We start from the raw sequence: 14,942 nt of genomic DNA, 5'->3' as shown, positions 1-14,942 counted from the left end.
TACAATTTATAAGGAATAAGAAAAATATTAATAAATGCTACATGTTTTGTTGGGGGGGAATACAGAATTGAAACAATTTAATATTGAAAATAAAACTCTTTTCCTTTTTAGGCTTATGTGGTATTTGTTTCAACACTAGGAGGAACTTGGCTAGAGAAAAATTTTGCTGCCTTTTTTTCTCATATCCTAAGCCTTGTGTCACAGTCACACCCTAAAGCCACCCAAACTCAGATTGATGCCGTCTGCTGTCGCCGCTGTGTTTCATTTATTCTTCGAACTACTATAGGTGGTCTTCTTGGAGAAAAGGCTCAACTTGCTGCTGTAAAGGATATTTGCCAGGCCATCTGGAAGCTAAAGAAAGTTATGGGTATGGATCTCTACTAAGACAGTTTATTTAACAGTGCTAATGGAATTGTCCCTTTGGGAAAGCTAGACTGATATATAATACTATATTAATACAGAAACCTTGAAGGCTGATAGAAGTTCCTCAGAATTCACGTTGTACTTCCTATAGAATTTAAGATAAATTATTTTTGAAACAGTCTATCTCAGTTCCTGTACCATCTTAAGTCTACTCTGCTTATCTTGAATATCAGTAATGTTGGATATTAAATATCAATAATGTTGAAATCATTTTTAGTTTCCCATGAGTTCTCTCTCTCAGTGCCACTTGCTAAAGGAGTAATAAGGGATCTCTGATTGGAATGCTTGAACTAAATTGGTTATAATAATTCATTTCTTTCTTTATTGATGCAAGTCCCCATTTAAGCATTTTAGTTATTGCCTCAAGTATTTCATATAGATCAAGTGTATGTGTTAATTTTTGCTGTTATACTTTTTTACTCTTCACACCCTTTTCAATATATTTTAATACAGTGGTGATGCATAGTTAATTCTTGCATTTCTATCAGATGCCGTAATGAGTGACGGTAATTTGGAAACCCGGCTTGGTTCCACAGATGTAGCAGCTAGCCAACATATGCTGGTTTGTGCTTTACAAGAACTTGGAAATCTCATACACAATCTTGGCACCACAGCGGCACCTTTGCTACAGGATTCAAGTACAGGTATATCTGTTTGTGACTCACTGGAATACCTTGTTTTCCCTTGTACACTAGATAACTTTGTTCCAAGGAAGGAAATCATCATATAGCTTACTTATAGATTCCATTATAGATTTATGAGAAATGTTTTATGAAAAATTTATAATCAGGATTATTAAAAAGATGTATATTGTTGAGTTTTTTATTTTGTAATTAAAGATTGTTCTCTAAGTCTCCGCCCCACCCCCTATTTAGAGACTTATAACATGGAAAAACTTACAGAGAAGTAAACCTGAACTTTCTCTGCATCTGCAGTGACAACATTAGTACAGTACAAGTAATTCAGTTTCTCAAAGGTCTTTAAAGCAGTATTTTCTTTCTTTTTTTAAGTATTTAATCACTTTATAATAGCTTTATTCAGATACAATTCATGGCTAGGCGCAGTGGCTCATGCGTATAATCCCAGCACTTTGGGAGGCTGAGGCAGGCACGTCACTTGAGGTCAGGAGTTCAAGACCAGTCTGGCCAACATGGCAAAACCCCGTCTCTACTAAAAATAGAAAAATTAGCCAGTCATGGTGGCACATGCCTGTAATCCCAGCTACTCGGGAGGCTGAGGCATGAGAATCGCTTGAGCCCCAGACGTGGAAGTTGTGGTGAGCCAAGATAACGCCACTGCACTCCAGCCTGGGCAACAAGAGACTTTGTCTCAAAAAACAAAAAAAGATATAAATCACTTACCATGAAGTTTATGCTTATAAAGTAATACAATTGAGGGGTTTTGAGTATATTTGCTATACTGTACAGTCACTACCACTGTCTAATTCCATAGTCTTTTCATTACCCCAGGAAGAAGTCCATTAGTTGTCATTTCCATTTCCCTTTCCCACAGCCCCTGACGACCATGAATTTACTTTCTGTCTCTATGAATGCACCTATTCTGGATATTTCATGTTAAAAAAAATCATTCAATATATGGTCATAACTGACTTGCTTCTTTTTAAAAAATCACTTTTAAAAATCATTTTTTAGGCCTGGCATGGTGGCTCACGCCTGTAATCCCAGCACTTTAGGAGACCAAAGTGGGAGAATTGCTTGAGCTGAGTTCAAGACCAGCCTGGGCAACATAGTGAGAACTCCTCTCTACTAAAAATTTTTTAAAACTTAGCCCGGCATAGTGGTGTGCACCTGTAGTAGTCCTAGCTCTTTCAGAGGCTGAGCCAGGAGCATCACTTATGCCTAGGAGATTGAGGCTACAGTGAGCTATTATCATGCCACTGCATTCCATCCTGGGTGACAGAGTGAGACCCTGTTTCAAAAAATATATCATTATGGTTTTTATCCTTTGTGGTACACATTTCTTTCTGAGAAACTACATTATATTTGTGTTTAAGAGCTATTTAGATCTGGGACACTTATTTAAATAGCATTTGACATGAAACTTACATGTTTCATGTAAGTTTATGTTGAATCATAGCAAATAATACCCTTTCTTTTATTGATGGTGGCAGTTACTTCACTGTCTTTGTAGTTAGTTGGTTAGTAGCCCACTGAGGACCTAGCGAAGCCTTGATTTTAACGTTTTACTCTTATAAGAGCAACATGGTGGATAGAAAGTATATTAATTATGTAGGCCGGGCGTGGTGGCTTACACCTGTAATCCAGCACTTTGGGAAGGTGAGGTGAGTGGATCACCTGAGGTCAGGAGTTCAAGACCAACCTGGCCAACATGGTGAAACCTCGTCTCTACTAAAAATGCAAAAATTAGCCAGGTGTAGTAGCGTGCACTTATGATCCCAGCTGCTCAGGAGGCTGAGGTGAGAGAATCACTTAAACCCAGAAGGCGAAGGTTGCAGTGAACCAAGATTGCACCACTGCATTCCAGCCTGGGCGACAGAGCAAGATGCTATCTCAAAAAAAAAAAAAAAAAAAGTATGTTAATTATGGAGATAAATGTACTAGAAGGATTAAAAAATAAAAAGAAGATGGGGCAGGATGTGACTTTTTTTTTTTTTTCAAGGTAGGGTGTCATTCTGTCACCCAGGTTGGAGTACAGCGGCGCAATCTCCACTCACTGCAATTCCGCCTCCCCGGCTCAAGTGATACTCCCACCTCAGCCTCCCTGCTAGCTGGGACAGCAGGCATGCGTCACCATGTCTGGCTAATTTTTTGCATTTTTGGTAGAGACAGGGTTTTGTCATGTTGCCCAGGCTGGTCTCAAACTCCTCAGCTCAGGCGGTCCACCTGCCTTGGCCTCCCAAAGTGCTGGGATTACAAGCGTGAGCCATCACAGCTGGCCAGGTTGTGACATTTCTTTTCAAGGTGTTATTTGTTGATAATTTTTAATTTTTAGTACCAAATTAATAATCGATCTGAAGCTAAATAAGAGATTGGCTTATTTAGGAAATAAAGTTTTTCTTTTGTATACGGACTTAATTTAGGACAACTTTCATGAGATATATTAGTAGAAGTAATTCTTAGGTTAGAAAATTATTTTGAATAGGAATAGTGAGAAGGGAGAAAAATGAAGTTAAAAGAAAAAAATTATTTGTAATTATGTATTTTTCTATTATAATTTGGCTTTTGATAAAAATATATTTTATATCCATGTAGCTATGTATTCTTTTGACTATTTTGTGGTCAGGTGAGTTTTATCTATGTACCTAAGTCATCATTTGTTTATCCTTCCAGGCCTCCTTGACAGTATCTTGTCAGTTATTCTTCATCCTAGCATTTCCGTTCGACTAGCAGCAGCTTGGTGTTTACACTGCATTGCCGTGGCATTACCCTCCTACCTAACACCACTCTTGGATCGTTGCCTTGAACGGCTTACTGGACATAAGTCTTCACCTGAAGCAGTGACTGGCTTCAGTTTTGCTGTGGCAGCTTTGTTGGGAGCAGTAAAACATTGCCCTTTAGGAATTCCTCATGGAAAAGGCAAGGTAATGATTTCATTCTCCATGTATGATAATGAGGTGCTTTTTGTTAGAAGTATCTTCGCATAATAACAGAATTTGTTACTGAATGCTTTATTTTGCTGTACATCTAGCCCTGCCATGTAAGTACATTTAAAATTTTATTGTGGAGGATAAATAGAGCTGCAAAAGAAATCTTAAATAACTAAGCTTAATATTTAATAATTTAGTTAGTGGTATTATTGGTGGTATTACTTTAAAAATAGTTTACATATCTTAAGATCAAGTAGATAAATAATTATATTAATGTTCTTAGGAACCAAGATTTTCAATATAAGTAAAAAGAACTATAACTGTAGAATTGAAGTTAAGTAAAAGCCCCATACATTAGATTCAAATTGAAATTGTCAGTATGAACTCATTTTATTTTTTTGAAAATACTTACATCCTCCTTTTGTGCAGTGAAAAGGCCTAAAAGCAATGATAACCCAGTGTCAGGGTACCCCTAGTGCCCAGATTATAGCTCTAAATACTGTTTCCAACCAAAAAGGAATCAGGACTCCATGGAGCAATGGCTGGTTTCAGGTCTGGGGCAGGAAATGTACAACATAAACTTGGGATATCTTGTCATGCCAGAAAGTAAGGAAGTCATCAAGGAATACTATGTTCATTTTAAAAAGAGGTAACTTAAGGGGCTCCCACTGATCAAAGATGGCATGATTTGTACATCAAAATTAATAATGACTACAGTGAATTAAAAGATACTAGATAATATATAAAATTGCATGAGTTCATAATGATATTCAACTTCTCCAAATTGTATTGCTACCAAAAAATGTCATTTTCTGAGTAAATTTAGAATCCAGCACTTTCAGACAAATAAATGATACAAACCTAGTGAATAAATAACCCAGTTTTAATGTACAAAGAATTTTGAAGAGAACTAAAGAAAAATTTTAATGAAACCTAGATAATACAACATAGGCAAGCATGGTGTTTGAATTTTGTTTCTTTTTTAATAGCTAGGAATTGTAAGTTGTCAGAGACCCTTATTTGACAGTGAAAGCCCTTCTAACCCATAATTCCCACAAACTCGTAAATATATTTTAAAAAATACACCATTATTCCTTTCTTTCTCATTGCCACTCCTGTGTCATTATGGAGTTTGATAGTATATCCACCACAGTGTAGGCTCTGCAGAAGACCATTCCATAACTTGAGCAATTCCAAAAATATTTTTAGTATTGCCAATGCCATTGAAATAAGATAGGTGACAACTTTGGAAGATGAGATTATTTAAATTTATTATTTTAGTTATATTCTTAACACATCACATCTTGCTAAGCAAAGACTTGTCATTCAATGTATTTAATTAAATCTATTCTCATATCTCATTAATTCAGACAAGGTTCCCATTCCCACATTATATTTGGAATTTCTTTCCGAGAGAATATCCACTTGTTCTGATTTGACTAGAATGGTTTGTTTTCTCCTCACTCTTTTCGAGTGCTATCCATTGACTGTATGAGCTGCAGGGAGTCCTAAATTAGTAGTAAGTTGGTTGGTTGTTTTAAAATACACTAGCCTTCTTTAGAAAATTTATATGCCAACTCATAATACTTTCTGCTTTTTCAGAGGTGATTGGTAATAGATGTTTTCTCATATTAGATGCTCTCTGGCCTTGTACTATGTAAGCATACATTATCCATAAATGTGAAATATCCTGTTTTTCCTCTCTGTTGTTTTATAACATGGACCCCTTTTTTTGAAACAGGGTCTTGCTTTGTCACCTAGACCAGAGTGCAGTGGTGAGATCATAGATCACTGCAGCCTCAAATGCCAGGGCTCAAGCGATCTTCCCATCTCAGCCTCCCAAGTGGCTGAAACTACAGGCACGTACTTCCATTGCCTGGCTAATTATTTTTATTTTTTTGTGAAGATAGGATCTCACTCTGTTGCCCAGGCTGGTCCTTTTTTTTTTTTTTTTTTCCAAGGAGACATGGTCTTTCTTTATTGCCCAGGCTGCAATGCAGTGGTGTGATCCTAGCTCACTCCTAGGCTGGTCTTGAATTTCTGGCCTCAATTGGTCCTCCCACCTTGGCCTTCTGAGTTGTTGGGATTACAGGCATGAGCCACTGTGCCCAGCCTCATAGACTTTTTTACTATAACATTTTAATAAATTTCACTCTTCAGTATGCAACTGTTTTGACTACCTCTAACCACGATAGTATACTACCTCTTGGAAGACTATTATCAGCTACTGAGTTATAAAAGTAGTATGTAGCTTTTTTTTTTTTTTTTGAGGCTGAGTCTCACTCTGTTGCCCAGGCTGGAGTACAGTAGCGTAATCTCGGCTCACTACAACCTCTGCCTCCTAGGTTCAAGCAATTCTTCTGCCTCAGCCTCCCGAGTAGCTGGGACTACAGGCACGTGCCACCACGCCCGGCTAATTTTTTGTATTTTTAGTAGAGACGGGGTTTCACTGTGCTGGCCAGGATGGTCTCGATCTCCTGACTTTGTGAGCCACCCGCCTCAGCCTCTCAAAGTGCTGGGATTACAGGTGTGAGCCACTGCACCTGGCTGCATGTAGTGTTTTTAAGAGAGAGACTCCTGTAAGAAAACTTTTTTTGGGTAATTATGGATTTAAAAGGATAGTTGCTCAAAACTAAAAGAAAATTCAAATTCTATACAGCCATACTTGAATAATCTTACATTGTTGTCACATGTGCTCTACAAAAAATTATGGGATTGTTGTGTACTACCTCATACACCAGTATTTAACCTTGAAAACTTAATTTTTTATAGTTTCCTTTATGACAGTCCTATTATGTAGTCTACACGAATGACAGTTCTTTATCGTTTACATTTATTTTACGTAAGAATTAATTTTTCAAGAGATTGTTAGCTGCTATCATTTAGTAATTTATAAACTGATATGCTTTTTTTAAAACTTGTTCTATATGTAAATAGATTATTATGACATTAGCAGAGGATTTGCTGTGTTCTGCTGCTCAAAACAGTCGCCTTTCAGCTCAGCGCACACAAGCTGGATGGTTGCTGATTTCTGCTCTGATGACATTAGGTAACAGTCTGTAGAAGGTTTACATACCTTGAAATACTTTGTGTTTTCTGAGTGAAATGATTCTTGTATGTGATTTGATGAAACTAACTTTTACTACATACCAGAATTTAAATAGCCACACAAACATTTTTCTTCTAATAGTCACCTTAAAAAGCCTTTTACTTTCTTCATTGCTTAAAACTTTTTGAGAGCTCTCTCGATTTTCTCTTCCGGACTAGATGATAAGCCTCAAGTAGGATAAGCCGATTTACTAATCATCTTTCAGGCTTAACTCTGAACGACTGTGGCTTTTTCAAAAATCATTGACATCCATCTTCAGAAAAAAAAATTTCCACAATATAGGCAAAAGAACATATCCATAGCCTGGGAATCCAGTTCTATAATTGTTTGAGGATTCATAACAGCCAATAAGTTGGTTGCGAGATTGAAGGGGATGAATTTTACTTACATTATATTTATTAAAAAACGGTAATTGTTTTACAGTTACGACTATTTATATCCTCTAAATTTTTGAGACAGGGTCTCACTCTGTCACACGAGCTGGAGTGCAGTGGCGTGATCATGGCTCACTGCAGCCTTGACCTCCTGGGCCCAAGTGATCCTCCTACCTAAGCCTCCCAAGTAGCTGGGACCACAGGCATGCAACATCATGCCTGGCTAATTTTTAAAAATTGTTTTGTAGAGATGGGGTCTTACTATGTTGCCCAGGCTGGTCTCGAACTTGTGGGCTCAAGCAGTCCTTCCGCCTTCACCTCCCAGAGTGTTGGGATTATAAGCATGAGCCGCTGAAAACTTTATTTATTTATTTATTTTTTGCCCAGTCTTATGGTGCTAATGAAACTTAATTTTATTACTCTATCACACCTACATTTTAAGTCTCTGTTGTCATACAAGTTATAGCTCAGATATAAAACAACTGGCTGAGGCTGGGCATGGTGGCTCACGCTTGTAATCCCAGCACTTTGGGAGGCTGAGGCGGGTGGATCACTTGAGGTCAGGAGTTCAAGATCAGCCTGGCCAACAAGGTGAAACCCCATCTCTACTAAAATACAAAAATTAGCCAGGCATGGTGGCGCATGCCTGTAGTCCCAGCTACTCGGGAAGCTGAGGCAAGAGAATTGCTTGAACCCAGGAGGTGGAGGTTGCAGTGAAGTGAGATTGCACCACTGCACTCCAGCTTGGGTGACAGAGCAAGACTCCCTCTCAAAATAAAACAAAAAACGAATAGGTCGGGCGCAGTGGCTCACGCCTGTAATCCTAGCACTTTGGGAGGCCTAGGCGGGCGGATCATCTGAGGTCAGGAGTTCGAGGCCAGCCTGGCCAACAACACAGTGAAATCTTGCTTCTACTAAAAAAAAAATACAAAAATTAGCCAGACATGGTGGCATGTGCCTATAGTCCCAGCCACAGGGGAGGCTGAGGCAGGAGAATCGCTTGAACCCAGGAGGCAGAGGTTGCAGTGAGCTGAGATCATGCCACTGCACTCCAGCCTGGGTGACAGAGCAAGACTCCGTCTTAAAAAATAAAAATAAAAAATAATAATAAAGCAACTGACTGGATTTGGCCAATAAATCATTTTGACACCTGTAAAGTAATTTGACCTAAAGAAGCTTAAATTAGAATAAACAATCATAAATGAAGAACTACTTTAAGTAGTGTTCTTAAGATGATTAAAGAAATTTATCGGACTGGATCAGGTTTAGCCTCAAGGAGCCAAATTTGGCCTGCCACCAGTATTTATTATACAGCCTGTGAGCTAAGAAAAGTTTTTATATTTATTAATGGTTGGGGAAAAAAGATATTTTGTAATACATGAGAATCATGTGAAAGTCACATTTCAGCATTCATAGTTTTATTTGCATACAACCACACTTGTTTGTGGATTGTCTGTGACCTGTAGGTGTACAGTGGCAGAGTTGAGTAATTGCAACAGGAAGTATGTGGCTCTCAAAGCCTCAAATGTTTACTATCTGCCCCTTTGCAGAAAGTGTTTGTTAGACCAAAGCATAGATCATCATTTCACAGTGTGCTGGGAATAATGTAGTCGAGCTTTTATTTGCTTATTGCTGGGTGTTCATGCCTGCCATATTGAAGTTCCTGGTGAATTAAGGAGGAAATAAACTACCTAATAAATGCATTTTGATAAACAAGAGCTTTTAAAACAAGGTAATTGTGTTGGAGGAAGACAACAAGAGGTCCTTTCTCCTGTACATCATATTTTACTGCATATTCATAATCAGCATACAAAAAGGGATTAAAAGTTTTAATTAAGGTTTTGTTTAATTACTGTGTTTTCTTGGGTTTTATTCATTTTTCTTAACTATTCTTTCCCTTTATTATCTATTTTTATTCTTATTCATTTATTTATTTATTTTTTGAGACAGGGTCTCACTCTGTCACCCAGGCTGGAGTGCAGTGGTACGATCATGATTCACTGCAGCCTCGACATCTGCAGGCTCAGGTGATCCACCTGCCTCAGCCTCTTGAGTAGCTGGGACTGTGTGCACCACCACGCCTGGCTAATTTTTTGTAAAGATGGGGTTTTGTCATGTTGCTCAGGTTGGTCTTAAACTCCTGGACTCAAGCAGATTACCCCTGGACTCAAGCAATCTGCCTGTCTTGACCTCCCAAAGTTCTGGGACTACAGGAGTGAGCCACTGCATCCAGGCTATTATTAATTTTTAGAGTGCGTTAGTATCATAGCAGCTTTCGGGGGGACCAGTGAGGTTTTTGTTTTTAGGTATCATTATGAGCTCATGGAATTTTATGTATTTATATGTTTTAATCACTTGTGGTCATTATTCCTTTCGATCCTCAAATTATCTCATCTTTGGTCATTGGGAGTCCCTTCAAGTTGGTTCATTTGTCCTTTTAACGTGAACCTAGTATTCTTTGATAATGTGTTTTTGAATGCAAGATTTCCCAGGTTTTACATTGTACATTTTCTGCCTTAGGCTTGCCATCAGCAGTTTCTCCAAGGAGGCTTGATTCCTTTTGTAGAAAATGGAATTTTTTTTATTTTTTATTTTTTTAAAAAACAGGGTCTCACCATGTTACCCAGGCTGGAGTACAGTGACACCATCATAGCTCACTGCAGCCTTGAATGCCAGGCTCAAGCAGTCCTCCTGCCTGGGCCTCCTGAGTAGCTAGGACTACAGGTTTGCACCACTACACTCAGCTAATTTTTAAATTTTTTTTGTAGAGATGGGATCTTGCTGTTTCCCCAGCTGATCTTGAACTCCAGACCTCAAGTGATCCTCCTGCATTGCCCTTCCAAAGTGCTTGGATTACAGGCATGGGCCACAGTGCCCATCTGGGAATGATTTTTAGACAGCAATCTTAGTGCTTTGTTAATTTTTGCTTTGCATTTAAAACATGTCTTCTCTGTTTTTATCATTCCCTTTACCATTTATAATTTTCTTCATTATTTCACTGTGAACTAATGTAAACACAAAACACGTTCATTCCTTGAATGTAAACCACACACTTAAACCTTTTTTGATACACTTCCCAGTTTATCTGATGCCATATTAAAAAACTTCGATTTATCTCCAGATTCCTCCATATCTTGTCTCTCTGTGGATGGCTCATAAAGTGTGCGTGTATGTGTGTTGTGTTTGCTAGATACATTATAATTATTGTCATTTATTTATTTAAAGAAAGGATCTTGTTCTGTTGCAGTGGCAGTCAGACCATAGCTTGCTGCAGCCTTGATCTTTTGGGCTCAAATGATCCTCCTGCCTCAGCCTCCCAAGTAGCTGGGACTTCAGACATGTGCTACCACACCCAACTAACTTTTTACTTTTTTGTAGAGAGATTTTGGTGTGTTGACCTGGCTCGTCTCAAATGCCTGGCCTCAAGCAATCCTTCAGCCTCGGCCTCTCAAAGTGCTGGGATTACAGGCATGACCCACCATGCCCAGCTTTAAGCACTGTTCTATCTATAAACTCATATACGCCTCAGAAACTGTCCTTTGAATAAAATACTATTATTCTCCCCATTTATGGATGAAGAAATTGAGGCACAAAAATGTTAAATAACTCATACAGGTTTACACAACTAATAAGTGGATGGAGCCAGGATATTAATCTAGGCAGTCTCCCTCCAAAGCCAAATGCAGTTCTGAGCTATGGGTTTGGAACAGAAGAAAGACATACAGTCAGCAGAATGTGGGATTAAGAAGTAGAGAGTGCTTACTGGAGAAGTTTAAGGTAACTCCAGAAATTTAAAGAAAAGTACCTGGGGAGAAAAGCTATGGGTTTGGGTTTTTAAATAATTGATAATGTTATCATTGTACATTGTTTTGTATTATTACTGGGTTTGTGTCATGATTCCTTCAACTCATAAATGTTGCTCCGAAACCTTTTTTTAACAAAAAGTATTCTATTCAGACATTTTGTATCTGATTATTGACCTGGAACAAGTTGCTATCAGAATTTAGCATTATTCTGAAGATCAAGAATACAGATGGCTCACATCTGTAATTCCATTACTTTGGGAGGCTGAAGTGGGTGGATTGCTTGAGCCCAAGAGTTCAGACCTGCCTGGGAAACATGGCAAGATCCCATCTCTACAAAAAAATACAAAAATTAGCTGGGCGTGGTGGCACGCACCTGTAGTCCCAGCTACTCAGGAGGCTGAGCTGGAAGGATTACTTAAGCTCAGGGAGGTTGAGATTGAGATTGCAGTGAGCTGTGATCATGCCACTGCACTACTAAACTCCAGCCTGGGGGACAGAGAAAGAACCTGTCTCAAAAAGCATGCAATGTTGTTTGTTCCTATAATAATTGTACTTTGCATTTATGTGGTCCATTACAGCTTTTCAGAGTACTTTAAAGTGCATTCTATCATTTGGACCTGACAAGCCCTTAAAGACAAGCATTACAGGGGGCTTTAGCTTCGTTTAATATGTAGATGAAACTGAGTCTCAAAGGGGACATAGCAGTAGTGGAGGAGCTGACACTAGAGCCCAGCCTGTACCATTAGTTCTTTGTTTTTCCTCTCTGTACTCCAGCACCTTCAGATAATAATTCATTCAGTAATAATTTGGAACCTGAAGATAAGAAAGGGGACAAAATATTGCAATAATGAATTAAAATGTTTGGGAGAGAAGTTGCTGCTTAATAATAGAGTTTTAAAGAGTGACAACCTTGGGTTCTCTTACAAGTAACAAGTTGAATAAATTACAGGTCCTGCAGTTGTTAGCCATCACCTTGCTCGAGTTCTGCTGTTGTGGAAGTGTGTCTTTCCAGCATCTCCTAAAGATCTAGAAACAGAAAAGAGCCGAGGAGATTCGTTTACATGGCAGGTAACCCTGGAAGGACGAGCTGGTGCACTGTGTGGTAGGTTGGATTTAGTCTTTTCTCTCCCTTTCCTTTGGCTTTTTACCCACCCTTTGTCTTTAATATGTACTTGTATGTTTTATTTAACACGAGGCAGGGGGATATGCCACTTAATGATTTTTTTTTTTTTTTGTAACCAAACAAAAAAATTGTAACTGATTAGTTGATAATGATAACTGGTATATGTTATAATAAACCAGATTTGAGAGTTCTTAAGATACATGTTTTATTAGGTGCAATCCAGTTAAAACTGTCAACATTGTTTTGTCTTAGGTAAGCATTCATTTCTCTTTTCAGAAATACTAAGGTTTGATTTAATTACCATTAAGAATGGTTTCCATTTAGCCTATACAATTGACCCTTGAACAGCGTGCAGGTTAGGGATGCCAATGCCCCTCAAAGTCAAAAATCTGTGTCTAACTTTTAACTCCCCAAAAACGTATCTAATATCCTGCTGTTGACCAGAAGCCTTACTGATAACATAAATAGTCAATTACCACTTTTTTTTTTTTTTTTTTTTTCGAGATAGGGTCTCACTATTGCCCAGGCTAGAATGTTGTGGTGTGAATACAGCTCACTGCAGTCTTGGCCTGCTGGGCTAGTGATCCTCTCACCTCAGCCTCCCAAGTAGCTGAGACCACAGGTGCATGCCATCATGCCCAGCTAATTTTTAAATTTTTTGTAGAGATGGAGTCTCACTATGCTCCCCAGGCTGGTCTTGAACCCCTGACCTCAAGCAGTCCTCCCATCTCAGCCTCCCAAAGTGTTGGGATTACAGGCATGAGTCACCACACCCAGCCCCACATATTTTGTATGTTGTGTATATTATATACTGTATTTTTAGAGTAAGCTAGAGAAAAGAAAAAATGTTATTAAGAAAATCATAAGGAAGAGAAAATATATTTACTATTCATTACACGGAAGTAGATCATCATAAAGGTCTTCATCCTCATCATCTTTATGTTGAGAAGGCAGAGTAGGGGTTGATCTACTTCTCTCAGTGGGGGCAGATGCAGAAGAGGTGGAGCAGGTGGAAGGGGAGGCAGGAGACGTAGGCACACTCGGTGTGGCATCTGTTGAAAAAAACCCATGTATAAATAGACCCATGAAGTTCACATTTGTGTTGTTCAAGGGTCACCTGTATATGAAAGTTGTACCTTCTACAATATATAGACTGTTAAAAGTAATGTTTCAGCTGGGCGCTGTGGCTCACACTTGTAATCTCAGCACTTTGGGAGGCTGAGGTGGGCAGATCGCCTGAGGTCAGGAGTTCGAGACCAGCCTGGCCAACATGGTGAAACCCCGTCTCTAACTAAAAATACAAAAAAATTAGCCAGATTTGGTGGCAGGCGCTTGTAATCTCAGCTACTTGGGAGGCTGAGACAGGAGAATCGTTTGAACCTGAGAGGCAGCGGTTGTAGTGATCTGAGAACGCGCCATTGCACTCCAGCCTGGACAACAAGAGTGAAACTCCGTCTCAGAAAAAAAAAAAAAAAAAAAAAAGTAATGTTTCACCATGAAGGGTGAGATCCCTGGAAAGACATGGAAGCATTGATTTTGGTTTTGTTTATTCATGGCATTTTTACTCTTAAAGAAAAACCACTTTTGAAATTGATCTTGGCCAGGCTCAGTGGCCAATCCCAGCATTTTTGGAGGCCGAGGTGAGTGGATTGCTTGAGCTCAGGAGTTCAAGACAAGCCTGGACAACATGGTGAAATCCTCTCTCTACAAAAAATACAAAAATTAGCCAGACATGGTGGTGCATGCCTGTAGTCTGGGGTGGGAAGATTACCTGAGCCTGGGAGGTGGAGGCTTCAGTGAGTTGTGATTGCACCACTGCATTCCAGCCTGGGTAACAGTGAGATTCTGTCTCAAAGGGTCCAGGGGTGGGGGAGCTGGGGGTGGGAGGGAAGGAGGAAGGGAGAGAGAGAGAGAGAGAGAGAGAGAGAGAGAGAGAGAGAAAGAGAGAAAAGAATTGATCAGTCTGACTTTTTTTGTTTTTGGGACGGAGTTTCACTCTTGTTGCCCAGGCTGGAGTGCAATGGCGTGATCTTGGCTCACCACAGCCTTTGCCTGCCGGGTTCAAGCGATTCTCCTGCCTCAGCCTCCTGAGTAGCTGGGATTACAGGCATGCACCACCATGCTCAGCTAATTTTGTATTTTTAGTAGAGACGGGGTTCTCCATGTTGGTCAGGCAGGTCTCAAACTCCCAACTTCAAGTGATCCGCCCTCCTCAGCCTCCCAAAGTGCTGGGATTACGGGTGTGAGCCACTGCGCCTGGCCCAGTCTGACTTTAAAATACTCATCTTATTCTACATACAAAGTAATTCATTATAGAAAGTTATTTATTTCAGACGCCATGTCTCACTCCTATAATCCTAGCACTTTGGGAGGCCCAGGCAGACAGATCAATCACTTGAGGCCAGGACTTTGAGACCAAGTCTGGCCAACATGGTGAAACCCCGTCTCTTCTAAAAATACAAAAATTATCCAGGAGTGGTAGCACACACTATTTGTTTCAGATAACATCTGTAAAAACCTAACGTGCTGACTTGAAAGT

At 39.4% G+C, this 14,942-nt stretch overlaps 1 protein-coding gene across 22 annotated transcripts in view; it reads left to right on the top strand.

Moving 5' to 3' along the window:
- The window catches only part of HEATR5A (HEAT repeat containing 5A), a 141,898-nt gene that overhangs the window by 35,323 nt on the left and 91,633 nt on the right, over window positions 1–14,942 (top strand). For all 22 annotated transcript variants that reach the window (XM_063715829.1, XM_063715819.1, XM_063715825.1 and 19 more), the window contains 5 exons: window positions 112–367; window positions 912–1,067; window positions 3,735–3,985; window positions 6,929–7,040; window positions 12,230–12,382. In XM_063715829.1, coding sequence (XP_063571899.1) covers window positions 112–367; window positions 912–1,067; window positions 3,735–3,985; window positions 6,929–7,040; window positions 12,230–12,382 — 928 coding nt within the window. The remainder of the gene's footprint in view (window positions 1–111; window positions 368–911; window positions 1,068–3,734; window positions 3,986–6,928; window positions 7,041–12,229; window positions 12,383–14,942) is intronic.

Source organism: Pongo abelii, chromosome 15, assembly GCF_028885655.2.
Source record: "Pongo abelii isolate AG06213 chromosome 15, NHGRI_mPonAbe1-v2.0_pri, whole genome shotgun sequence".
In the NCBI taxonomy this organism is placed as follows: Eukaryota; Metazoa; Chordata; class Mammalia; order Primates; family Hominidae; genus Pongo; species Pongo abelii.
The sequence above is the reverse complement of the archived record's forward strand: the minus strand, read 5'-3'. Positions and strand labels throughout refer to the sequence as shown.